The 27,650-nt window shown below is 42.0% G+C and overlaps 1 protein-coding gene across 3 annotated transcripts in view; it reads left to right on the forward strand.

Annotated features, from left to right (window-relative positions):
• LOC310845729 ((E2-independent) E3 ubiquitin-conjugating enzyme FATS) overlaps window positions 1-19,065 on the forward strand; it is a 141,956-nt gene extending 122,891 nt beyond the window's left edge. For all 3 annotated transcript variants that reach the window (XM_083741246.1, XM_083741247.1, XM_083741248.1), the window contains 3 exons: window positions 14,013-14,076; window positions 17,756-17,855; window positions 18,941-19,065. In XM_083741246.1, the coding sequence (XP_083597372.1) occupies window positions 14,013-14,076; window positions 17,756-17,855; window positions 18,941-18,979 (203 nt within the window). In that variant the 3' untranslated portion in view covers window positions 18,980-19,065. The remainder of the gene's footprint in view (window positions 1-14,012; window positions 14,077-17,755; window positions 17,856-18,940) is intronic.
• The last annotated feature ends 8,585 nt before the right edge of the window (window positions 19,066-27,650 follow it).

A 27,650-nucleotide genomic window follows, 5' to 3' on the forward strand; every position in this document is an offset into this window, starting at 1 on the left:
GATCTGCAGGCGGGCGACGGGGAGAAGAGCGCTTCTCCCCGCTGCCTGCCCCGCAAGCTCCGGGGACAGCTGGGAGGCGCAGCGCGTCCTCCCTCTGTCCCCCCCGGACCTGATCTGCAGGCGGGCAGCGGGGAGAAGAGCGCTTCTCCCCGCTGCCTGCCCCGCAGGCTCCAGGGACAGTTGGGAGGCACAGCACGTCCTCCCTCTGTCCCCCCCCGACCTGATCTGCAGGCGGGCTGCGGGGAGAAGAGCGCTTCTCCCCGCTGCCTGCCCCGCAGGCTCCAGGGACAGTTGGGAGGTGCAGCGTGTCCTCCCTCTGTCCCCGGACCTGATCTGCAGGCGGGCTGCGGGGAGAAGAGCGCTTCTCCCCGCTGCCTGCCCCGCAAGCTCCGGGGACAGCTGGGAGGCGCAGCGCGTCCTTCCTCTGTCCCTGGACCTGATCTGCAGGCGGGCGGCGGGGAGAAGAGCGCTTCTCCCCGCTGCCTGCCCCACAGGCTCCAGGGACAGTTGGGAGGCGCAGCGTGTCCTCCCTCTGTCCCCGGACCTGATCTGCAGGCGGGCTGCGGGGAGAAGAGCGCTTCTCCCCGCTGCCGGCCCCACAAGCGCCTGGGGGGGAAATAATTTTTTTTCTCTTTATTTCCCCCCAAAAAAACCTGGTGCGTCCTATGGGCCGGTGCGTCCTATGGGGCGAAAAATACGGTAGTTATGAGCTAGAGTTGCCATTTTACAATATGTCTTGAAGGATCCTAAGTCTTCATTCCATTCATTGAAGGAGTTACTACGCATAAAAAGAGAGTTTTCTGCATACAGAAGGGCTTAATTCCATAAACAAAAGCTGTCCTGAGGGGAGAAGATAATTTTGTTCACAGAGCAAATACACAACTGGTTGTGACATACACTTTGGGGTCATAATAGATAGCTCAGTGTAGACGTCGACCCAGTGTGTGGCGTCTGTGGAAGAAGGCAGATACCATGCAAGGGATAATTAGGAAAGGAATTGAAAATTAAACTGCCAATATCACAGTACTGTTACACAAATCTATTATGTGACCACATTTGGAAAGCTGTGAACAGGCCTGGTCACCTCAATCCAAAATGAATACTGTCAGTTTGGAAAAGGTAAATATTATAGCAAGAAAAGATTATAGCATTTATGAGGGAAGGTTTAAAGAAAAGGAAAGTAAGAGGTGATATGGCTGAAGTTTATAAAAATATTTCTCTATACAATGCATAGTTAAACTCTGGAACTCATTCCCACAGCAGGCATTACCGTAATAGCCATGAACTTGGGTAGCTGTAAAAGAGGATCATACAAATTCATGGAGGACAAGGCTATCCATAGCAACTAGCCACAATTACTATGTTCTCCTTCCACTGTTGGAGGCAATATGCCTCTGAATACCAGTTGCTGGGAATCTCAGCTGGGTAGAAGAAGAAGAAGAAGAAGAAGAAGAAGAGTTTGGATTTGATATCCCGCCTTTCACTCCCCTTCAGGAGTCTCAAAGCGGCTAACATTCTCCTTTTCCCTCCTCCCCCGCAACAAACACTCTGTGAGGTGAGTGGGGCTGAGAGACTTCAGAGAGTTGTGACTAGCCCAAGGTCACCCAGCAGCTGCATGTGGAGGAGCAGGGGCGCGAACCCGGTTCACCAGATTACAAGTCCACTGCTCTTAACCACTACACCACACTGGCTCTCATAGTGGCTGGGCATAGTGCTGTGGGGCTTATGTCTTGCTTATGGGCTTCCCCAGTGCTATATTTCTAGAAGAAGAGGTGCTGGAACTCACCATGAACGCCTCCCTTGTTGTCTTATAATGGCAACGGTGCCCACTTGAGAAGTTCCAGAACTCAATTCCAGTGAGTTCTGCCTGGAAAAAAGCCCTGGGCTTCCCATAGGCATGTGGTTAGCTGCTGTGAGAGCAGGATGCTGGACTAGATGGGCCATAGGCCTGATTTAGCAGATTCTTCTTATGGTCTTATACTTCTTCACATCTAACTCCATTCTGTGAATCCCCAAACTTGGGATTTTGAATGGTTATTTTTTTAAAAAAACACGCGCTAATGTGTCCTGTGCCTTTTTTTTTTAATGCAGTAAGCCTCCCCTTGGCATAGTTATATTATTCTTTTATATTAGTTCTGGCTACTCGTCTGGGAAATGGGAGGCAATAGTTTCGTGATCTCACTTCTACTCTGCCTGCTGAGCTGAAAAGAACAGGATAACCCTGAAATCTCCTCTCGCTCCCCCAGTGTTCTTGGAAGCGAATGTCCTGCTGTATAAATTCTACAGCTTGGTAGTATTGAATTGTGACATTTTAGATATAAACATTTGAGATCATGAAGCTGAGAAGGCACTTGAATGCGAACAGGGCCAATCTTATTCAGCAGCATGAACCATTTAGGGAAGAGAGAGAATATGCCCTGTGTTGACGCAGCTTGTTCTTAAGTCTTTATCCGTATCCAACCCTTGTGTAGATTTTCACTGCAACTCAGGGAAAACTTCAAGGACCAGGGCCAAGTATGATTTGTCTGCAGGTTTCTTGGTCACTGGAGAGCTATATGTTATTTCAAAACAATAGCTGTAATATCAGTATTTGAAAAACAGAAAATCCCTCCACAACAGAGTGAGGTGATGGAAACATCCTCATTCCATTTACTGTATAATTTACACTTTTAAAAAATAAAGGCCTGTATCTTCTTCACCATGTATCCTTCTGATTATACTGAGGAATATGTTTTCCACCATTTCCCCAATTACTTCGTTAAAGGCTTTGTTAAAGCATATCCTCTAAGAACTTGATTCCGTTATTAGTGAAAGATGGTGTAACACTACAAGCTTGTGAACCATTGAAGGGATGGATTTTTATTTTTGTATTTTTATATTGTAGACTGCCTGTGATCTTCAGATGAAGGCCGATATTTTTTTTTAATCCAAATAATTTTTATTGGTTTTCATGTAAATACAAGAACAACATGTAACTACAGTGACTTGTCCAGTGGTACATTCTTATTATGTTTCATATACCGTATACAGTACACAAGCAATTTGTTTATTTATGCATTGCCAATTCAAGTATCCTCTCCACAGAGATTATTGTGTTGTGAGGGCAATAAAAGTATCTTCTGTCTCATTTATAAAGCAAAAATGCCAAATCTTGCCCAAAGTATTGAAGTGCTTTTAATTACCATATTGGCCCAAATATAAGCCGCACCCGAATATAAGCCGCACCTTTAAAATTGGAGAGGTGGGAAGAAAAAATACCCAAATATAAGCCACTCCCGTTCTCGCTTCTCCTGGCTGCATACTGGGGGAGTCAGGGGTGGCCTTTCCCCTTCCTTCCTCACTCTCACTCTCCCTTCCCAGCCTTGGGGGAGAGGATGGGAGACTATGTGTGGGGCGGGCGCTGCTTTGCCGCGCTCTTGGCGCTGTTTCTCCTGGCTTCATACCGTAAGGTTACAAAAATAAGCCACACTTTAACTTTTCACAGTCACAATTTGGAGAGATAGTGAGGCTTATATTCAGGCCAATACGGTACCCTTCTATAACAAGCAAGGCGTTCTGATAGATACAAATCTAAGAAATAAGAATAAGAATAATTAATGTTTGGGCGTATATGCATCCATCTATCTGCCCCAAGGCCTCTTCTCAACCTTTCAGTGGTGGATAGAAGGCAATGCATTTAACCGAGGAGCCACAAAAAAAAATCTTGTAGGAAGAGAAATAAATTTAGAGCTGGCACCACCGACTGCTGCCCCATTGTTGTCTAGAGAGAGTTGGCTTTCTACTTGGACCTTTCAAATTAATTGCGAACACGGGCAGTTTAATCGGTATTTTAGCTGGCCTTTTCTGGATTACAAGAATATGATATGAACCTGGAGATGGAGATTTTCCAAAGCTACATTGTCTCACAGAGGGCTTTTAAAGTACAGATTGGCAGCTACTGAGAACAAGAGGATAATCTATAGCGCAGCTCAGATGTGATGGCGGACAAACTCTTTCCTGTCTCAATCTCTTCCCCTTCAGGAAGCACTCATTTCCAGCATCCTCTACCCACATCTTTGTATCCAGATGGGTAAAGGTAAAGGTAAAGGTACCCCTGCCCGTACGGGCCAGTCTTGACAGACTCTGGGGTTGTGCGCCCATCTCACTTAAGAGGCCAGGGGCCAGCGCTGTCCGGAGACACTTCCGGGTCACGTGGCCAGCGTGACATCGCTGCTCTGGCGAGCCAGAGCCGCACACGGAAACGCCGTTTACCTTCCCGCTGGTAAGCGGTCCCTATTTATCTACTTGCACCCGGAGGTGCTTTCGAACTGCTAGGTTGGCAGGCGCTGGGACCGAGCAGCGGGAGCGCACCCCGCCGCAGGGATTCGAACCGCCGACCTTTCGATCGGCAAGTCCTAGGCGCTGAGGCTTTAACCCACAGCGCCACCTGCGTCCCTTCCAGATGGGTAGAGGTAATTAATTTCTCACTGGAAACAATGAGGAACTAGCTCCGCACACCTGTCTTACAAAATATGGGCAGGTTTCCAATGCACTGACCATCTCTGTCATGTCATAGCATGTTCCCAGCATTTATATATAATAGTCATTTATCTCTAGCCAGCCTCTCCTTGCGCTTATGTGAAATCTGATGCGCGCAGGCAGCTGTTGGAGACATCTTTGCATGTGCACCTGCATTGTACATACAGTGGTTTCCTTGATACTGCAGTGAATGGGAACTATTGTTTCCTCTGGAAGTTCTGTGCGTGAGGTCATTAACAAACTGGGGTCAAAATGAGTAGTCTCCATGATATGCCATCAAACCCACTATTTTTATTTCAGGGTTGCTGTGAAACAAAATCAAATGCCTTGGGAGACCTTTCCCTCTATATTTAATGTACATGGAACAACGTATCTATTGAGAACGTAGGATCATTAGATCATACATAAATCACACAGTCCATTTTGTCAATGTTCTCTTAATTTATGGAGAATAGCAGCCTACATCCCGGATCCTTTTCCATATAAATACCAGCGTCTATCTGTGCAGTTCCTGTTTACCTTCTCAGCTTCCCGCCCCCTAAAGAGTTTCTTACTAGAGACAGTTGTAATTCATGCAGAAGATTTCACAAGGTGCTAAAAGTAAATTGAGAAAAAATTATCATGTTTAGCCAGCAGAAGATTTTATCATCATAGGAGCACTCTAGTGGCAAACAACCTGAAATTCTTTTACTAGCCTTTTGTTTTGTATATTTTTTTATGTTTGATTTCAAGGAGGCTAATTAGTCCAAGACAGACTACTTTGCTGTTGACTACATTGAACAAATTAGAGATCCCACTGTGATGAACTGAATAGAAACAATGTTCAAATAACCAGATTTAAATCTCAAAAAAGCATCATGTAATTACTTCAGTGACAGGGCTACCAGCTGTTTATAGTACTTTAAATCTTCATAATGAACAGCCTTGTGATCTTAGTGTACACAAACACTCTTTGATGTTTTTTAATTTGCAAGAACATATGTCTGTGTGATTTTATGTGTTAATATACCTGAGTTCCCCATTCTCCTTTTAGGGACACTGTTTCCTTACTGGGGGGGAACTACCGTACATTATAGGGAATAATAAAGCTGCCATCCAACTTTGCATTCAATATTTGTTCATTCTCTTGACTTGTTATTGATTTATCTTACAGTGAGCTTGTGAAATCCATATTTTCATGAGTATTTAGAAGTAACAAAATTGATGGTCTCCCTTGGTGTGTTCAAGTAATTACTACTGTGAAGTTCTGGAAGTTCTGTGATACTTTTCATGGATCTGAAACTGTTTACACACACATGCCACAGGCTTTTCTCTTTCAGACAGGGATAGGAAACCTGTGGCCCCCCAAATGTTGAACCACAAGTCCCATTATCTCTAACCATTGTCAATACTGGTTGGACCTGATGGGGCCCCAAGTAGCCAATATTGATATGAGGACTTAGGGGATCTTGGATAAAGAAGAGAATATGAGTGTTCCTGTGTGCAAACATGAGTGGTGGAAACAGGACAGCAAGAATATATTGAGCCCTAAAAGGATTCTTCACATATGCCTGAAATGCAAAATAATATTCTCCACTGTGGAGGGATGCGGGTGGCACTGTGGGTTAAACCACAGAGCCTAGGGCTTGCCAATCAGAAGGTTGGCAGTTCGAATCCCCGCGACGGGGTGAGCTCCCATTGCTCTGTCCCTGGCTCCTGCCAACCTAGCAGTTCGAAAGCACATCAAAGTACAAGTAGATAAATAGGTACTACTCCAGCGGGAAGGTAAACGGTGTTTCCGTGCACTGCTCTGGTTCACCAGAAGCAGCTTAGTCATGCTGGCCACATGACCCAGAAACAGTACGCCGGCTTCCTCGGCCAGTAAAGCGAGTTGAGCGTCGCAACCCCAGAGTCGTCCATGACTGGGCCTAATGGTCAGGGGTCCCTTTACCTTTTACTGTGGAGGGGACCCGTTAATTTCATTTATAGAATACTTAAATCCTATGGCTTGGGTCTGCAGCTTCATGACGTTCACATTCATAGGCACACATTACAGTTTTCTACATGTTTGTTTCTATATTTTTACCTCTATCCAGAGTTTTTCTTTGCTTGTCTTTCCACAATAAACACTATCTTTTACAATCCTTTTCCACGGTTAATAGTGTGTACATCTTGGGCTTCCCATCATCTTTGATATTGCCATTTTGCTGCCTTTTTAATAGTTTTGCCCTGTGTTTCTTGCAGGGTAATCCTGCAGCATGTTTGCTCATTGAGCCCCACTGTACTACAACCAGGATTATGTTTTTAGCTACCTTAATCTCTTCTGTACTTTTTCCTTCCAAACACAGATTTTAAAAAGTTTGAAACTGTTTAGGAAACATCCCCAAATTCCTTTTTGTCACAACTTTTGGACTGCTTACCTAATGTGAATTTAGCATGTGCTGCTTTTCTCTATGCTTTCACCTGGGAAGGGGGCATGTCAATAACTGTTTTCATGTTTTACAGACTGCTTGTAGATTTTAAGTGTATGCACCTTCTACCTCAATAGTTGCATTTAGTCCAGAACAAAGCTGAGCTGGAGATAGCTGTTGGCTTCCAGTTCTTGCCTCCAACATTTGTGCCTGGGTTGGTGGGCATCAAACCAATACTCAGTGAATGAGGAACAAAACCAGAAACAAACAGAAGTACATCAAAGCTGTTGTTGCCTAGGCTCCAACAAATCTTTGATAGGTCTTCCAGTCTGGGATGGCAAGGGCAGCTAATGGCTTGAGAACTCTTCACTGACCCGAAAGATGCTCCAAATCACAATTCTTGGGGCTTACCATGTGGAACTCCTGAAATCTTTGTAAAGGAGTTAATTTGCAGCTTCTTCAAAGTATGCTGAAGTGTATCTGAATATTCTTGTCCCGTTTCAAGACGGGCCCCAGTGCCTTTGAATTTTCATCCATTAAAAATGGGATTTACTTCTGGTGATAACTGGGGTCCCATTTCCAAGCAAATAATAATACCCATGAAAAAAGGGAAGCCATGGTGTTTGCAGAGCTTAATTCGGACCAGGGTCTACCATTTCCAATTTAAATTCCGAGCTTTGGGACCAGGAAAGTGACAATACAAAAGAGAATGCCACTGAGCATTTGCAAGTGGCACTACTGAATAACTGCAACCATTCTCTACATATTTAACATGAGAAGGAAGGGCTACAAAGGGTGTCTGCGAATGACTTCTTTATTGAGCTTTCACAGATGTTCTACAACTTCCACTGTTTATTGAGTATTCACCTTGATTTATCGGCTTGGAGGTTTTACGACTGCCTGCCAATCCATTGCTATCCCACACTTTCCAGTGCATGTCCCCATCACTTTTCTTCGTGCAAAAGGTCTGGTTGTTTTTAAGTGGCTTTGTTGCATCAGAGCACTTTAATCCACTTTAATTGTGCAAGCCTAAGTTGGCTGGTATGCAGTTGAATCTCCTGCAGAATTGTGACAGGTCTGGAAGGAACCCCAGGTCAAAGAGTGCAACTCCCAGGCATGCTTCAACCACAACCAGCTCTTCTGTTGGAAATTAAGCTCAGTCTTCACTTCTGTGCATCAGCAATTTTATTTGTAGGCAGGAATCCAACTTATTCCTTTTTTCCCTCTTTTCCCAGCCTGCCTTCCCTGTGGCTTTAAGTGGCTTTCCAACTAGCAAATGTGTTTTGCTCCTCATTCATCTCCGTTCTTTGGGGCCAGCATTTGCATTTGTTAAAATACATTACGAAGATTAGCTATTTATTTTGGTCTCCTGCCCTAAGATCTTGGTGGAGCTTCCTTGTCTCACTAGGGGATTGTCACAAATAAATTACTGCTGTGCAGGATATTTGATAAAATCCAGAATCCCAGCAGGGTTAAAGGATTTGAATAAAAGATGGATTAACTTCATTCTATTTACATGTTGCCTTTTTATGCCTCCTACCTGAGTCTCTCTTAAGCTGTCAACTTTTGAGATGTTTTTCTCTAGTCCCCTCAGATTACTTTTTACTTTATGTTCATAGAAACCTTCTTGTAATAATCTTACAAATGTCATTTCCTAAGGGATGACTCTTACACTCTTTGCATTGCCTGCTTCACGTGTCACTGGTTTTTCTCAGAGTGTTAGTGCAGCTCTCAGTTGCCCTATTGATCACTCTTCTGTTTATAATTGTCTGGTTTTTGTCATCTCTGAAATACAGCAGGGACAGAATTCCAGCTGGATCTGCCTTTAGCTGCTTGTTGTTATTGACTAAGGATGCTTCCAGACTGTTTTTGTCTTTTGGTTGGGATGCAAATACATACTGGCATGCTCAAGTCACAAGTCACACAATTAAAGTGGCTTTGGTGCTGTTGTGCAACAAGTCCGCTTCTCCCCCCAAACCCCAGGATTTTTGTGATAACAAAGGTGATGGGTAAATGCACTGGGAAATATGGGTTAACAAATGCTTGAGATGGTGTCATCTAACCTCCTCGCAAACGGATCTGAACCAGTGTTCAACAAGCAGCCAATGTCATACAACTTTCCCGCAATCTTTGTTCAAACAAATCAGGATGAATGCTCAATAAATATGTAACCTGAAAGCAGCCTAAAGTTATGTTCATGCAATGCATACATGTTTTTCCTTTGAAAGTGCTATTAATATACTTCCTCTTGTATAATCACTTATGATTTTAGCCTTATTTGTATCAAAGGGAATGTTCTATATAATTCTTTTTAACCACCTCCTGAAATTTAATTGAAATGCTACAGGAATGGATATTGTGTGGGGTTTTTTTTTACTTGTTGATAGAAGCCTTAGGACAGTAAATATGTTGTCTCACATAGCTGGCTGTGTTTTCCGAAAGGAATTTCATCACTTCCTAAACCCCTCCTCTCCTTGTGTGATCCCTAACACAAGGATGGTCCTCAAGATGTTGTGGGACTCCAACTCCCATCAGTCCCAACCAATGGTCAGGGATTATGGGTACTGAAGTCCCACAACATATAGAGTGGAGGTCTCTATTATAGTTCACAGATTAATAATAATAGTCTACGGTCTATAGTATCATTTGAGAGTTTCTCCCACAGTCTGTTACAGTTGCTTAAGTATAATAGGGAAGTTTTGTAATCAAAAATATCCACATGGCTGTTTTGTTGTTGTTGTTGTTGTTTTAAAAGCATTTGAAAAAAATGGGGGGGGGATATTTGCTTATTCCGTTCTTTCCCTTATCTTAAAACAGTATCAGTATGGGATGGGGAATGTTGTATGTTGACCTGTGTAAATGGTACTACTGTCCTTAAACAAATGTGGTGTCGTTGGAATAAAAATGCCGACCAATATTCCCCCTTCCCAATTTAACCCAAATCTATCTTTTCTGCAGAAAATCTGATAAATTTTTTTTTATTTAAAAAAACCCTATTGCAAATAACCTGTTTGCAATATCTGAATGACATGTTTGCAATATTAAGTCCCCATCTGGAAGCACCCTGAAAGCCATCTTTCCCCTTTCCAGCAAGAATGTAATTGAGATACTGTACTAGGTGTGGCTCCTTTAAATGCCTGAATTCACTGGTTGCCTGGAGCAACCTCCATAAATATCCATGAAACACATATGGTGACTTTAAAAGCTAGGAACAGAACCTGCCGAGAGAAGATCTGTATTCAGGGCAGCGGGTGCTGAGTTGACATCTGTATCAAACTAAGGAGCTCTGCGGTGTCTTACTATCTTTAATACACACACAACTCCCCCCCCCCCCCAAGCAGTATGTCTCAAAAGAAAGGAAGCAAGAGGTGGCACTTTTGTAATCTAAACCTAAGTAAATCCACTGATTTCAACAGGACTTACTTCTAAGTAAGTGCAATTCAGCCTCTATTTGTTTTAAACCCTAGGTCATAGCAATTCCTTCCGAGCAAGACTTAAGTCTATTTAGGATCAGAGCCTCTTTTTTTGTTTTTGTTTACTAAGAAGCAGATTCCCACTAAGCTGACTGGAAGATTTCCTGGTAGGTTTGTTTAGGATTACAGCCTATATTTACTTGGAAATAAGCCCTCACCGTGCTCACTGGGGCTTGCACCCAGCTAACTTTGCATAAATATTACAGCCATGCAGCACAATTCTGTGCATAGCTACTCAGAAGTACTAATCAACGCGGTATGCTCCTGAGTAAGTGAGCATGGGTATCAGTTTCATGGTTTCAATTCTATGCACACATACTATAAGGAAAACTATTCTCTTGGTCCTCAATTTTTCCTAAATATGGTATAGTTATTTATTCTTCTTCAATACAGTGGTACCTCAGGTTACAGACGCTTCAGGTTACAGACTCCGCTAACTCAGTACCTCGGCTTAAGAACTTTGCTTCAGGATGAGAACAGAAATTGCGCTGCTGCAGCACAGCGGCAACAGGAAGCCCCATTAGCTAAAGTTGTACCTCAGGTTAAGAACAGTTTCAGGTTAAAAACGGACCTCCAGAACGAATTAAGTTCTTAACCCGAGGTACCACTGTATTTATATTTCAGGGTCTGCTCCAATAACTCAGAGTTCCTCCAGTGTGATCCTTTTCTGCTGCCACCCATTCCTTTAGAATGCTTTCAGAACCCCTCCTCAGAAAATAGGGAGCTTCTATTCTACATCAGTAGAATGCCCCTGTTTCCTGAGGAGTGTTAGGGGGTATAATAGGCTTAGATGTGAGAACAACACCCAACACTGGAGATTTAATGAACTGTTAAATGTTTATTAAAGAGATACTTTGTACATACAATATACTTAATGGCAGTTTCTAAGGACTCAAATTTTGGCTTAGCTCAGCACAGCAGCTATAAGGACCAGAAAAGGGGGTTGGGGGAGGACAAAGTGGTTGTGTCCAGCTGCAAGTTACGATCTTCCTCTGACATTAAGCTGCCCCCGTCGTACTTATGGGTGCCTGGACAGCATATCTTCCAACATTTCTCCACCCAACTGATTGGGTTGCCCCAGCCATTCTGGGCAGCTTCCAACATATATATATAAACATGATAAAACATTTAAAAACGTCCCTATACAGGACTGCCGTCCAATGTATAGTTACTTATGTCCTTGGCTTGGGTGTCACATAACTCCATACCCTCCAACATTTCTCTGATGAAAATAGGGACATCCTAAGGAAAAGTGGAACATTCCGGGATCAAATCAGAAACTGGGATGTCTTTTGTAAATCCAGGACTGTCCCTAGAAAATAGGGACACTTGGAGGGTCTGGGACAGTTTAGCTGATATAAAAACCTGCTTGTACAGGCAAGTATTGTTACCGCACCAGCAAGGAATAGCTTTAATATTAAGAAGTCTCAGCTGTCCCTGGTTTTCTTCTGGCCTTGCCTCACACCTCCATCATCAGCTTTCCCAGCTGACTTTTCTTTTTCTTATGCCACTTACAATTAACTGCCCTTTCTTCCTAGAATCTCCAGCCAATCAGAGTCTGCTGTTACCCTGGCGAATCAAAATGAATTTATCTAATCTAAGACCCATCTATAAATACTAAAAGCCATTGGCTTTCTCTCTCCCTTTCAGAACCTGTCACTACTAGTAAACAGGCGTGCAACATAGTGATAGCACAAGGCCTTGAACCTCGACAGTTGCATTCTGATAGCATCAGAGGTCGCAGAAATCTTTTCCAGAGTGCAAAATGAAAACAGACTGTAATAAACACAGTGTTCCTCCACACATACCTAGGAGTCAGCTCCATTAAACTTAATGGAACTTCAGCGTAAATATAAACAGGTGCAGAATGAATGGCTGCAGTTCTAAGCATATTTATTTGGAAACAAGTCTCAATGAAAAAACTTTCATTTGCTACAAATTAGTGCAAGACCGTGGAACTCATGGGTCTCCTTACCACAATGGTTTCTTGAAACAGTCCTGGGTTTGATTTTTGGAGAAGGTCCTGTGGACCTCCAAATGCACACAAGTAAAATTCTTGCACAGCATCATAGCCAGAGAATGTCTTCCAAGGCACTCTTAGTTTTTCAGCAATGTAGAGCATTGTTTAGAATCAATAGCCATGTTGATTCGTGGAATGCTGAGGCAGTAGGGGGGATAATCCAGTTCATTGTCTTACAGTTCAGTATGTCTGTTGGGTTCTTCTCTGATACAATAGCATCATTTTTTTTTTTGTGACAAAGCCAACCTTTTCGTGTGGCTCCCTCCACCCTAATTCAATACATAAGCTCAAGTCTTAACACAGCCATTTCTTCCCCACCCCATTAAACATTCATGTTTCTTGTATAAATGTACGATATCATCACTCTCTGATATTATAGTCCAAAATTCCTGATATGGGTGGGGTAGAGATGACAATCTCTCTGGCTTAGCCATCTCTTGGTTAATGCTAATGCAGAATTAGGAGTCAAGAGAGACAAAAGCCAGGGTGTGATTGTTGCACACTCGATATTGCTCCACTAGTTCTTCAAGCACAGAGGAAGATCAGCAGAGTAGCTGTGTGGGATGAGATGCCTGGAGGGCCAGGGATATGTATCACTCTAGGAGATCCAAAAACATCAAGGATGGAGCAACACTCATGTTTAAACACTCCTCTCCCCAAGCTTTTAGATAAAGATGATGTGCACAGGCTGCTTCTCTACATGGTCAAAGTGGCTTACAGTGAATAGCTATTTACACAAAACAAAACACTTAAAAGAAAACATACAACTAAACCCATGCAAAGCAACAGAAGATAACACTATCTGGTGGCTTCGAACTCACTTTAACTAAGCCACAAGCCACCCAGAATGGGAAAAGCTTGCACCCCTTGAGGTTAAAATGAGCCAACCACATCTATCATGCCCCATGTTCCTTAGAATCATTGGGTTACATAACTATAGAGTTGGGTCCTGAGGGTCATCTAGTCCAAGACCCTCGACCCTCAACTTGCATGTGATTTGACCTGCCAGCTTCCCTACCGAGTCCTCTTGACTCACATTACAACTAAAATAAGGTGTGGGTTTCTATATTTTACAACAAAAGGAGAGCACAAGTGAGGGAATGCCAAGAAATGTACTTGAAGTGATGGAGCAGCTAGGAGGTAGGGCAGAGATATTTTCTGGTGTTTAAAAAAAAAAACAGCAATCCCCTTCCAACCCCCTTTTAAATATGAATGAAAGTCTATGAAAAAGTCACAGCAGTAAACAGAAACGGCTATCAGTAGCTGCAGTGGGATTATTGCACTTATCAACATGCAGAGTCCGACAGCTGTCTTAAGCTTGGCAGGCACAGGTTAGCTCTGGTAGCGTGTGAACATAGAAAGCCCTCTTATGTGGAGTCAGACCATTGGTCCGCTTAGCTCTGACTGGCAGTAGCTCTCGAGAGTGTCAGGCAGAGGACATTTCCAGTCATACCTGGAGATGCTGGGGACTGAACCAAGGACTTACTTCCTGCAAGGGACTGATGCTCTACCTCTGAGCTACGGCTCTCCTTGGATTCATACGTTAAACTCATTCCATGTACAAGAAGCAAATCAACCTGTGCAATTTAACCTCTGTTTTCCAATTGTTAGATAACCTGTTCAAGCCAAAAGAACGGTTCATTTCAGAGAAGGAGATGCACATGCGATCGAAAAGGTAGGGAGCATCTTCCATCCTGAAATAGATTACCTCCCTTCTGCTTGCAGCAATGAGGGATTATGAGTTCTCGAATTGATAGGGTGAGCTAATGAAGTAAGATTACACACCCCACTTTTTGTTTTATTCTGAGTAGCATAACAGTAGCACAATAAATTGTTGAATTTGCAGCTGATGGAGATCAAAAGGCTCTTGAATGAGACTCTTGCAGTTTCTGCGATATTGCCCTGACAACAGGCAAGTTGTCTAGTTTGCCTTTTGGTGAGCAGGCCCTTCATATTGATCTAGTGCTTTCTGCAGAAATAGTCGGAAAGTTGCTGCAGCTGTTTCGGATTCTAACCCCATGTTATTGACAAATGCATTGTCAAGTGAATTCCATGCACTGCATTAATGTGGAAATATCTTTCATGGAATTTTTTTAAAAAATAAAAATAAAAAAATGTATCATGTGTGTACTGAAAACTATACAGGGGAATATACTGGTACTGCAATGGGTTCTCCCAGGAGGGACGCCAACAGCACTTTCTGGGCATGGTACAATGTCTGTGGACCGGGTCCCTAACAACACCACTACACCGCTTAACCTTGCCCCGGCCACTCTGGGCAGCTCCCAACAAAATATTTAAAAAACAATAAAGCATCAAACATTGAGAACTCTGTACAGGTAGTGATGACAACCAACTTGGCTTTAAAAGAGAATAAGACAAATTCATGGAAGACTTGTTGCTTGAAACCGTAGGCAGGGGAGAGTGCTATTGCACACAGAACCTATTTGCAGGCTTCTCACAGGCATCTGATTGGCCGTTGTGAGAACAGGAAGCTATTCGCCATTGGCTTGGTCCAGCAGGGCTTTTCTTGTGCAATGTCATTCACAGATCATCTAAAGAATGCCAGAAAAGCAGCCTCCTTGCTTTAACGACAGTGTTTCATAGTGCTGACATTTACAGTACAGCAAAATATCCAAACAAACATACAAAAAGTTTGCCAACCTTGATAATTAAAAACAAGCAAAAAATAGCTCTTGTGTATGTGGAGTTTCACAACATTGATGTGTGAGCTACTGAGTCACAACCTAGCCTGCATCACAGAGCTGATGTGAAGATAAAAGGAGGAAGGGGGAGATAAATTGTACACAGCCTTGAGCTCCTGGGGGGAAGTCTAGGTGCAAATATACAACAAATATGTGCAGTTTCACAATTCTATTCAAAACATATATACACAAAATCATTTTACCAGCCTTGATTTTTTGTAAAAAAATAAACCTTGTGTCCCAGGTGGGAAGGGTCAACATTCCATCCTCTGATTGCTTAGCAACAGTATTTTAAGTGCCTTAGCAATTGTGCTGCCTGCTGAGTGCAGAAGCTTTAATGCTGCCTTCATGTTTTGTGCTCTAACTTACTTCAGAAGTCTCTGGTTGACTAACTTTTTTATTTAAAGAAAGCTAAAAGTCTGTGTTCCCTGATGGCTTCCAAACCCCTCAGATCTGTTCCTTAGTGCCCATTTGTCACTGGCCCTGGGTTCTTGGAGTGCTGCACTTTACTTTTTCCTGTACGAGTGAATGGCAGATTTCCATACAGTTGGAAAAGCAAAGATGCACATTCAGATCTAAACTTTCTCCAGGTGTCTTGCATGTTGGTTGCAGTCAGTTTCCTTTTTATTTTTCAAAACTTAGTGGGGACCATTAAGAATCCAGCTTGCTTCTGTTGACATAACTGCGGCTATGTTTCTTGGTCACGCTAGAGTTTTATGGATCCTAGAAAACTGCACATTTGCTTTTGTATCTATATATAATTAGAGAGTTTGTGTCTAAAAAATCCAATAGCACGTTCCAGCACTTTACAATATTTCTTTTTATCTTTACAACAACCCGGTGAGATATGTTACGCTGACAAATTGTGGCTTTCTTAAGGAGGCTTGGGGCAAATTAGACATGAAGCTAAATGCTTCATTAAAGATCACATCTGCACAAAGGGAAATCACACAACCCTCCACACACACACACACACACACACACACACAGGACTATGAGCCTTGGAAAAATCTACAATGGAAGGGGTTTTTTTCTGTATACTTATTGCCATGGGGGTGTATAGATCAGAATTTCAGATGGGGACACAAGGGTTACACCTCCTTTCCCTATGCACTGCAGTCCTAAAAGTATGCCTGCTTTTAATTTTAGAAAAAATTCATTGAGATGGTTTCTAACAACACATTTAGCACTACATCTCGTTTGGCTCTCAGAAAGTTTCATGAGTGAGCAGAGATTTCAGCTCAGCCTGGGTTCCCCACACCCAAACACTATTGCAATCCAAAGTTATCCTTCCAAAATGCAGTGGAAGAAATACTGGAAGGCCTTAGGCAAATGAAGGATACTTAGGAGGAATGAGTCTCAGCAGCTGCAGAGCATTGACAGGGGCCTTATACTATTGCTTCCATAGCTATATATGTGCCCTTTCAAGGGCTTCACAGATTGCTCCCAATGACATTTATCTTGATCTGCACAGATGGATTAGGGTAATCTAACACCGTACATTTATCACACCAAGTTAAGAAATGGTCTTTAAAAGTAACATTTTTTTCATTTCATTATCATGAATCCATGAATTACATGAGCAATACAATTCCAGTACCTTGTCATATGCAATTGTGCAAGGAGTCATGTCCCAGTGGCTAGCCATTCTAAATTCCCCGGCCAACCACATTGCAGGGCAAGATAGCCTGCCAAATCAAAAGTTCAATTGCCCAATCATGGGCACCGAATGAGCAGAGCCTGGTCCACTCACTGAGGATAAAAGCTGACTGTGCCTAGAGTTTGCAGTCCATCAGTCGAAGAGCAGTCTCTCCCTCCCTCCCTCCCTCCCTCCCTCCCTCCCGGCTGCTTTGTGTTAATTTTGTCTTAACCATATTTTCCTTCCTGTGTACTCTGTGACGGACTTTGCTATGGTTTCCCAATGGTTGCCATATTCGGAGCCGGGAAGGAATTTGCCTGCAAACAAATTGGGCCCGTTGGGTTTTTTTACCTTTCTCACAGCAAAATGTCACAACTTTGGGTGGGTAAGGCATTGGGTGGAATCGTAATCATCTAGGTTTGGATGAAGTAGTGCATCACCCCGACCTAAGAAGGGTTTATATGGAAGTTTCTGTCCTGAAACCAAGTGTAGGGCAGACTGGCCACGGAGCTTCCAGTGGCAACTTGGGGAAAGCCACCTTGGTAGATTAGCATCTTTTGGGAGGCCACAATTCTTGGCACAATGCTGTTCAAAATTTCAGCCCTTCAACAGGAGGCTAAAATGGATATACATCCAATGCCTCAGCCAAAGTCTACCTGCATCTGTAATCAAAAAAGTTGTGGCCAATGATGATCTCAGATCATGATCCTGTCCAAATTGTTCCTTTACTCCATACCTATTGCCTTCACACGGGGACGCTGTGACTAGGCCCACAATAAGGATGTACTTAAAAGCCTGCACACCTTAGAGCTCGGATGGGGAATCTGTGGCTCTCCAGATGTTGTTGAACTATCCTTGGCTATTGATCATGTTAATGGAAGATGGAGTGAAACATCAACTGAAGGGGCACAGGTTACCCTGCCCCTGCCTTCTTCCCATACACCATTCCTTTCTTTCAAAGGCTCAGAAAACACCTTTTTGACACTTAGCATATTTTTAATATGTTCCAGGATTTATAATAATCTGCCTGAAGTGAAGAAGAAACAAGAAGAGAAACAGAAACGGGTAATCATACAGAGCAACAGACTGCGTGTTGAAGTGTTCAAAAAGGTAATGATTCTCCAGTGAAGTGAACACAATACTCATTGATGCAGAGTTTCTTCCTCTATTCTGTCATCTCAAAATCGCATACCTGTTGTACACTGTCAGTACCACCCTGTAGAGCAAGGGTGGCTAGTCTGTGACCCTCCATATGTTGTTGGACTTCAACTTCAAACAGCCCCCAGAAGCACAGCCAATAGTCAGAGATGGTAGGAGTCCAGTAACATCAGAAGGGTCACAGGTTAGGCACCTCTGCAGTAGAAAACCAGTATTCCCATATTTTAAAATCCTGTTGCAAGTTTTCAAAGCATTGTGACAGCAGTAGTGCTGCTTTGCTTGGAGATGTATGTATATTTGTGTGTATAATGCATTTGTGTGGATAGATGTACTGTACTGGCCTGACTATAAGCCTCACTTTTTCCCTAAATTCCGACCGTGAAAAGTCAAAGTGCAGCTTAAATTCATGACCTTACAAAAATTGGCTTTTTACAATATCGGTGCTGAAACAGACATAGGGTGAAACAGAACAGGTGTGAGTGCCTGCGGAATTTTAAGGGAGCGGCTTATATTCGTGAATTGTCTTTTTTTCTCTCCCCCCCCCCCATGAATTTTAAAGGTGCGGCTTATATTCGGGTCAATACAGTATCTATTAGTGCACCCCAGATTTTTTTTTCATGTGTTGGTAAACAGTACTGTTTTGCTCACTCCAGTTTATGAGAAACTTCAGGGATGCCAACACATACATCAAGAGTCGGTTTCCTTGGAATGAAGGTCACCAGAGAAAGTGGTGTCTTTGGGATATATGGTTTTATTTACACATATATGCAGGCTAAGCACAGTACGAAAGGCCTCACAGTGTTAATACTGAAACAGATATTGCTCCCACTTGATGTTTCTAGAGTGGGGTTCAAAGGCCAAGGCTCTGGACGCAGCACAGAAAGCAAGTCGTGCCTCTGTGTCTTCCCAGATGAGACTGGCTCAGTTCTGTTGTTCTCTTAACACTCACTGATGACATCACTTGCAAGTCGCAGAGTAGGAGATGGAAGGCATGGCATTGTAACTTAAAGGCTGCTTTTATTTTTGTTTTATTGTAGCAATTGCTGGATCAGCTTCTTCAAAGAAATACCGAGTGATTAAAGATTCCTGGACACGTCATTTCTTCTTGGACCTTGAATGCCTTCGATGATTATAAAGCCATAAAAACTTCATGTGATCTTCATGACTTGGAGGCTTTATTCATTTTATATCTACAAACAAAGACTATAGCTTGATTTGAATTTTTTTTTTTAAAAAAGGAATATTCAAAGTAATTCTGGCAGGGGGGCTGGATTATATTCTGGTGGTCATGACGCATGGAAATACAGCTTTAAAAATGGTTTTATGCACTTGTTGTTGTGGCAATGCAGCATTTAATTTGTACTTTTAAATTATAAAGCCAGCTTTTTATTCATAGATGAGAATCATATATTGTCACGGCAAATACATGGTTCCACTTAGTGATTGCTTTCAAGTCTAAAATTAGTCTTTTGAATGTAAGGAAAAGTGAATATTTTTGCTGTGCTATTTAGCTAAAATAGCATTGCTGCCTAACCACCTGAACTACAGCATTAAATGAATGCTTAACATAGTATCAAGACCAATATTTTAATCAACCACATTCTTGTTTATATAGTGAAGCCAAATAAGGCGGTTACCTGTTAAAAACCAGTCTTTGGGACCTAACTATTAATTCTTCTTTTGAAACATGCTCTTTGCTAAACCATATAATTTTGCCTGGCTTCCCTTGGTTTCATGTATTTTTAAAATGGCACAAACCCGGTCAGTGGTTCTGACCAAGAAAAATGCTTGTGGAAAGAGTGCACATTTTTAAATATCTGTATTGTTTCCTCCAAAAATACTTTAAAATGTCATTTGTGCATTCAGAAATAAAGCAAATTAAGCTTTGTACAAAGAAGGAATAAAGCCTAAGTAGGAAAAATTGTCCAGATTCTGTCACTTTTATTGGGTAGTGTTAATTTTCAAAGCTATGATTACAAAACATCATGCAATTCATATCCTTATGATTGTGGGAGAATACCGCCATGGATTGTGTTTCCATGCTTGCTTCTGTGTACCAATTCCAATTTCACTTTAATAATGTGATGGATACTATCTGGAAAATGCTACACGCTGCTTCTTTCACAGCAGATGAAACTGGCTGTGAATAATCCACACCTGGCCCTTCCTTCATCTGTACATTCATGAGAGTTCAGTAACAGCTAACTAGGTGAGCATTTCAGGAAACAGGGAATTTGGTGGTGGTGGTGGTGGCCCCCGTCCCCCCCGTTAAATATCACATTTGTTCATTTGTTGTTTATGGGCCCCAATCTTTAGCTCAGGCATAGGCAAACTCCAGCCCTCCAGATGTTTGGGACTACAATTCCCATCACCCCTGACCACTGGTCCTGTTAGCTGAGGATGATGGGAATTGTAGTCCCAAACATCTGGAGGGCCAGTGTTTGCCTATGCCTGCTTTAGCGTCTATCTGTGTGTTTTTAAATATTCTGATCCATTTCTCTGTGTTCTCTCCTCTTTGAACGATTCCCAGGCCTTTTTTTCCAGCTGGAACTCACTGGAACCCAGTTCCGGCACCTCTCAGGTGGCCACCATTGCCATTATAAGAGAACAAGGGAGGTGTTTGTGGTGAGTTCTGGCACCTCTTTTTCTAGAAAATAGCGTTGATGAGGTTCTCAGCTCACCTGTATAAAATGAACTGTTGTGGTTCCCCATTTACTATAAGGGGGAAATCTAAAAATAGCTATAACATGCTTTTTGCCAAAGTGGATGAAATTTGCAGGCACAGAACGCCTCCAGAGTAGATTAAGTCTTCCAAATAGGACCAGGAGCTTTTTGTGAATGAAAGTAAAAAGGATTAACTTTTATTATGATGGTGGAGAGTGGTAGATTGTCTTTGTTTCTCTTCATACCTTAAAATAATTAAGAGGTAGCTGAGTGGGGTATACTCTTGCCTGTACATTTTTTAAAAACTTTGCAGCATCACCTGCCTTTTCTTAGAAGCTTCAAACAGGACTTAGATTAGGCTGTCTACATAGTTCTGAAGAGCTCTGGGTTTGGGGTTTTGTTGAAGCAGAGCAACATAATTTTTTTATATATAAAACTGAAATGAATATTTTAACTTAAAAAATAATAACCCTCCACTGCTGTGCTTTTAACAACAGCAATCTGTTCTGCAGGCCATATTTTGGAAAGCTTTACTTCTTGCAGAGTCCATGGACAGTTCCTCAGCATTTGAAAAATGCAGGGTAGGTGAGTTACTGACACGCACTGAAGTATGATAGGTCACAATGGAAGGAGGCAGCCTTGACTTACATGCCTTAAGGGTTTTATACCATAGAGTCTTGGCTTATAATTAATTTCTGCCTCAGGGTTTCAGAAAGCCCCTGCAGACGCTGGAACACCAGGTGTTTCTGGTGTTCTCCCCTTTCATTTGGTGAACCACTTTCAATCTTTCCTGTGTATAGTGCATCACTGTACATTTAAGGCTGAACAAGCAGGAATTAAAGGCTGAAGCCCTTATGGTATAGATTCCATGCTGTACCAATGTGCGTAGTTTTGAAGGGAAGCACACACGATCCATGCAATCCCATCTTTTTTTCAAAAAGGAGTAGACAGACAAACACAAAATATACAATGTTGCAATCATGCACAGAATATTTGCATGAAGCAATGTAGGAGTGTTGGAAGTTTGACTTCCATTCAGTTGCTATGTCTCATTGTGTATTCATACTGAAGAACAGATCATGAAAACTTCCTGGTTCAGAAGGTGACAGTTTCTTACAAGATGAATTTGGTGAAAGTGTATTTGGCACAGTTGCAATGTGCAGTGAAGGGTCTACAAAAATCCCAAGACTGTGCCTTCGGGGAAGCTGAACTCTGTCAGTGGCAGATCCCCAACAAAGTTATAAAATGTATGCTTGACCACATTTTGATCTGGATTCAGTATCTTGGCTTTAACTGCTGCCATATATTACACAGTAATTAGGAGTACATAGTTTGACAAGGAAGTAATATGTGCATGCAATTAGCAGTGCCCCTTATAAAAACTAGCTATGAAACAAACCCAGCATTCCTATGCAATTCAAATTTCTTCCTGAAAATCACACAATATCTTTGTAAACCAGTACACCGGGGACCAGTTGGAGGAGGACCAAACTAATGTCAATAAGCTTTTCTTGTCACTGCAGAAGCTACCATCTCAACTGGCTTTTGTTTCATGGACAGTACTCATATTCTCCTCCTTCTCTATGGAAGATTTTTTTAAACTACCCTTGCCAACCATTGACCTCAACCTATTCTGGAGGATGAAGCCTTATTCATTGTACTGACATTTGAAATGGCATAGCATTTTGAGAACTGCTTTGAATTCATTCATAAATGCTTTTTGACATTTAAAGTTTATTCATCTTCTTTGCTTCATTTAGGTGCCTTTATGTTTACCCCCAAAAGTAATTTCCCAAGTGTAAGGACAAAATACATGACAATTTCATGAAAAGCCTATCTCATAATAAGTTTGGAATATTGTTATCTTATCTATGGCAAGGTTAGTGGAAACAATAGGATATGAAAACCTGTTTGGTGTGTGGGAGGAGAACATTCTGTAGAATACCTAATTTGTCCTTTGGGGGGGGAGGGAGAGTGTCTCTTATTATGAGTCTGACACTTATTCCATTGCTTACTGTAATGTGGGCAGGGGAAGCTGGTTCTTCATAAAAGCTTTGAACACCTGTGCATTTTTAAGATTCTTTGTGGCTAATCATTGTTTCAGTAAAACTTTGAAACAGAGACTAAGGGACATTCAATTGCATGTTGTTTTTGTTGGAGCTTCAGAGTAAGGGAAAGCTGTTCACAAAAATATTATTGTAAAATGTTAAATTCCATTAATCTTGCTACTGAGCTTGCATATTAATATTATTCTGAGGTCCACAAAGACAGACAATAAAGAAAGAAAACCATTCTCACTTAAGAGTGTGGTTTGGCTAAGGTCAATAGACCTGATGTTGCTGGAGCAATTGGCAAAGGGTTTATATATAAAAAATAGGGAGAGCTCTGGTAGATCACACTAAAAGTCACATCTGTGTTCTGTTCCCAAAGTTGTCAACCCGATTCCCAAGGAAAGCCCACAAGGACCTAAGTGAAATGGCATTTTGCTGCTCACCTTGCTCAACAACTGGTATTCAGAAGCATGCTGTTTCTCCTGGAGCTTATATAAAGCCATCATTCCTTCTAGCCATTGATAACCTTATCCTCCACAAATCTGTCTAATCCCATTTTTAAAGTTGTTTAATTTGGTGGCCATCACGAGTAGCAGCTTGGGCTTGGTGGGAGAGAAGGTAGGATGGCAAATGGTAGGCAGAGCCAAGGGTCCTGACAGATGGAGCTAATAGTAGGCGGAGCCACTCCCCCCCCCCCCCATTTTTTCCTAGTATCTTTTAACACAGCCTGACATGCAGGAATTAAATATATGAAGCCATTCATGGCATGGCTATGTGGGGAAAACTTGTAGCCTGAGCTTCTGCATGTGTGCTTAGCAGCAAATCCCACTGTGACCAAGAAGATTTACTTCTTATTAGAAAATAAGATTGCAGCCTACATTGCCTGTTTTTGCTTTTGTTTTGTTTTTTGTTTGCATATTAGGGTGCTAAACTCACAGGAGTAGACTGCTGCCATCCTGCAGTCTTCAAAGACGCATCAGGCCATATATTTGCAGGGACACGCAGGGTTACCACCTTTTCTCCTTACAGGGCTTGATGACTCCAAGCGCCACTACTTGTGACATTGTTTTTATCTCAGTACTGTATGCACACATTTTATATCCCAGCAAGAGCTATATCCTAAGGGCCTTGAGATTCCATCCAAGGGTTCTATTCTGTTTCCTATCTGCAAAGTTGTAGAGAAATCTTGAGATTCTGCAGCTAGTTCCATAATATTATTTTCCTTTAATGCTTAAAGGATACCTGTGTTGACATGGTAACCTGGATACTGGTGTCCACATATGTTTTAAAGATGTTTTATTGTTTCATCACTTATTGTGTGCTGCCCTTTAGGCGGAAGGGAAGGAAGTGAATTTAGTAAATAAATAAAATGTATCTCCTTCCCATAAGTTTCAAATATTAGTTTCGGGGGGGGGGGGCGGGACAAACTGCCATGTAGCATGTAGTGCATTTCTTTAGAGATTACCATGTTCCTTGTAACATTAATACCATTTAGCAATCCACTTGGTTTTGGAATCTTTCTTTCTTTCTTTCTTTCTTTCTTTCTTTCTTTCTTTCTTTCTTTCTTTCGAAGCATGGGTAACAAATCGAAGCATTTCTCTTTCCCTAACTGGGTTTGGCGTTTTACCAAAGCTGTAGGAGGCAGAATTGCTCAATATCCATTTTCAATGACCTACAGAGTCAGATAACGAGGAGTATCATCTGCCTACCAGATGCAAAATGACATGAAGAAAAAAAATGTGCAGATGTGTTATTTGTACAAACGACAACATAAACAGCTCTAAATAGAACTGGTCTAAGGTTAAGAAGTAGGGAAGCGGAATAAATGACTAAGGAAAATGGTTCCATTTCCCTAATAACAACCAAAAATAAACAAATGCTAATTTGCTAATGACACTGTTCTACATCTGTCTGAATCTGGGCTTGTTTTTACATAGAATTGGAATATGTCTGACATTTCCTACCAACATCTTGAAGGGCACAGGTTCCTCACCCCTGTTCTAGACACTCCAATACAAAATGGCAAACTATCTAATGAACTCTTGCCATGTATAATTGTTAGCATCATATGTGGTTATTTTGGTAAAATACACAGTACATTTTAAGAAATACATTATAAAATGAGAAAATGTAGTTTTCTATATATATCTCCTAGTTGATCTTTCTGTCCCTGCCTCTTTAGTTAAATGAAATAGATGAAATGGTTATGTTGAATCCTGTAGACTGTTTTCTGGAAGTGGGTGAAGTGCCTCACTCCCTCCAATGGGTGCATTATCTCAGGATACCCCAGTAAAGGGGTTTGGCTGGAAGTTCTTTCCTGAAGCCTAGAGGAGAGCAGATGGGCCATAGAACTTCCAAATAGTGGCCTGGGGGCCCAGCTTAGCTGACCCACATCTTGAGGTGTCAGGGACTGGACTGAATAGGAGGAATGGGAAATGAGCCCTCTGTCTCATCGGCTCCTCTCAGAAGAGGATGAGAAGTGGGAAGTTTCTCTAGCAGTTTAAGGAGGAAAGGGAGACAGGGCTGATGTACAGCTGGATGAGGAAATCCCTAGCTATGAGATAGTAGAGGATGAGGAAGGGGAAGTTAGAGAGCAGACAGCGGAGACCTCCCTGGAGTGTATGGGAGACCCTCCTAGTCCAAAGGCTCACAGATCCCTCTGCATTCAAGAAAAGAGAATGCAGAGGGATGTGACTCCTGTGACTTCCTGTAGCTTTCCAGGATGCTGTGGGAGATGAAAGAGGAGGGACTCAGAGCAGCCAATGTCTCCTATGCGTGAAGACATGGATCTTTTGTCTTGCAACCAGATGGCTGAATAAAAGCCATAAATACAAACTGTTTATTCTTCTTGCTTCTGAGGCTACTGGGGGAGGAGAGGATACTCCATGCCTGACATGAGGTGGCCCTTAACCCAGGCATGACCCTGAAAATCTCCAACCAACGCAGGAGTATTAATCAGGAAGCACACCTAATGCCAAAGCCTACCTGCATCTGTAATCATTTTCATCGTTGAAAACCATTTTCAATCCCAGAATGTTGTTGTTGTGTCAGTTTGTTCACCAGTTATCACCTCATCCCTTCCCACTGTGCCTGGAACTGCAATGGCAATTTCTACTGTTAATTTCTAGAGAAACAGGAAAATGTCTTAAATACTATACCTATGTATAGTATTTAATTGACGTCTAATTTTATTATGAATCCCAAAGGAATTAGTAATGAATGCCTATTTAACTGCAAGAATTGCTACACATGTAGGTAAATTGCATTGTTACCCACAGTGTGTGTTTTAAAATGTTTGTGTTTACTACTTCATAAAAAAAATGTTGATGGCTTAAATTTAATTATATAATAGCATAAATCAAAATACATGCAAATTTAATTAGGGGTGATGAATTCTATTAAGCACAGCCTTCCAAAGCTATAAACAAAGCACATATTCTCTTACCAGTTTGCTGCTTTGCATATTTCTGCTGCAGATTGTGTCCCAAGGCACATGGTACTTGGTAGTGGGAGGAGATATTCTGAAAGTCATGTTGGTACAGACTATGGCTATCATAATATAGTTTACCATTGACGGAATACAATATATACCATGGGCATGAACAGGAGCAAATGGGAGTTCCCTCTGCCCACATGGAACAGATAGGAGCTTCTTTTAAATAGGGCTGCTTGCAACATATCCCTGCCTTATTCTACATTCCTCCAACGGTGAGGAAGGTTTAAGGCAGGGATGGGAAACTTGGTGCCTTCCTGAAGTTGTTACATTCTCATCTCCTACCAACCCCAGTCAGAATGGCTAATGGTCCAGAATGATGGGAGTCCAGCAACTACGGGAGAATCTCAGTTTCCCTATCTTTGGTTTAATTGGAAAATGGCCAGTTAAGGTGCATAGGGAAGCAAACTTAACCCTGATCTAAATCCAACACTGTATCAGATTTCACTGCAATTGCATCTTAGCTGGAGCTTGCATTCTGAATACTTTATACTAAAATTGCATGTCTCTCCCTTTCCCGCCACTAAACAAATCAGATTTTTGTAAGTAGCAATTGTTGTGAAGATGACCTATGACTGTATTTCCTGTATCACTTTCTTTTTTTAAGAGTAGCTGTAGGTAATGTTTTCAAACTTTGCTTTCTGCTATGGAGCCTAAAAGGAAAGGAAGCCAAGATTCTTTCCGTGTTGTGTCTCTCCGCCATACCCCCTCCGTCCCCCGTGACTCACAATTTTAGAAAAGCAGCTGGAATTGCAAGATGCGATAAGCACATGGTAACTGGCAACGTCATCTTGATAAGAAAATAGCAACATGGGGGAAATAATGGGACCTTATGGGGGGACATAAACCAAGGCAATTTCGAGTCTGAAAAGGATGTATGAAGATAAATGTATGAATGTGTACAAAGATACTAAACCATAAACAATTCTCTGCTTTCCTAGTGAAAAATAGGCAGAGATGGGGGAAACTGTGATTTTGACTTCTTACCTCTGAATGTAATATAACAGATAGTTCTGCCTGAAAGAGCTGCAGTTTGGTACTGTGAAGTCTGGCAGGCAGTGGTGGATCCTCTGAAGAACAACAGATGCACCAGCAGAATGAAAGAACAGGTTAGAGGGCATGGCTCCAAAATGTCACGATTCAATCTGCTGCTGAGCCTTCAGAATCAGTGCAACCTTCAAACCTTAGTGCAGAAATTGCCAAGTAAACATCTGCTTAGATCTCTTGTGGGGAAACTATCCCGAAGTTTCCTTAACAAAGAGTGTGCACAAGATAAATTTCTATGTAAGTGGACTGACTGAAAGCCCAAAGAGAACCCTCCCTACGTTATTAGGTACGGGCTGCAATTCCTTTGAAGTCCTTGGGGTGGGACTTATTGTGAAGTAAACATATATAACTGTGTAGTCCTATTTATGAACCACAGATATTAGCACCTTTGAGCAAATACAGGGTACATTTTTCTTACCAATGAGTTATCAAAACTAGCCTCCCAGTTATCATGGAGAAGAGGGGATGGGGCTTCAGTCAAAGCAACTTTCC

The sequence above is a fragment of the Podarcis gaigeae genome (assembly GCF_964106915.1).
Source record: "Podarcis gaigeae genome assembly, chromosome: 5".
Lineage (NCBI taxonomy): Eukaryota > Metazoa > Chordata > Lepidosauria > Squamata > Lacertidae > Podarcis > Podarcis gaigeae.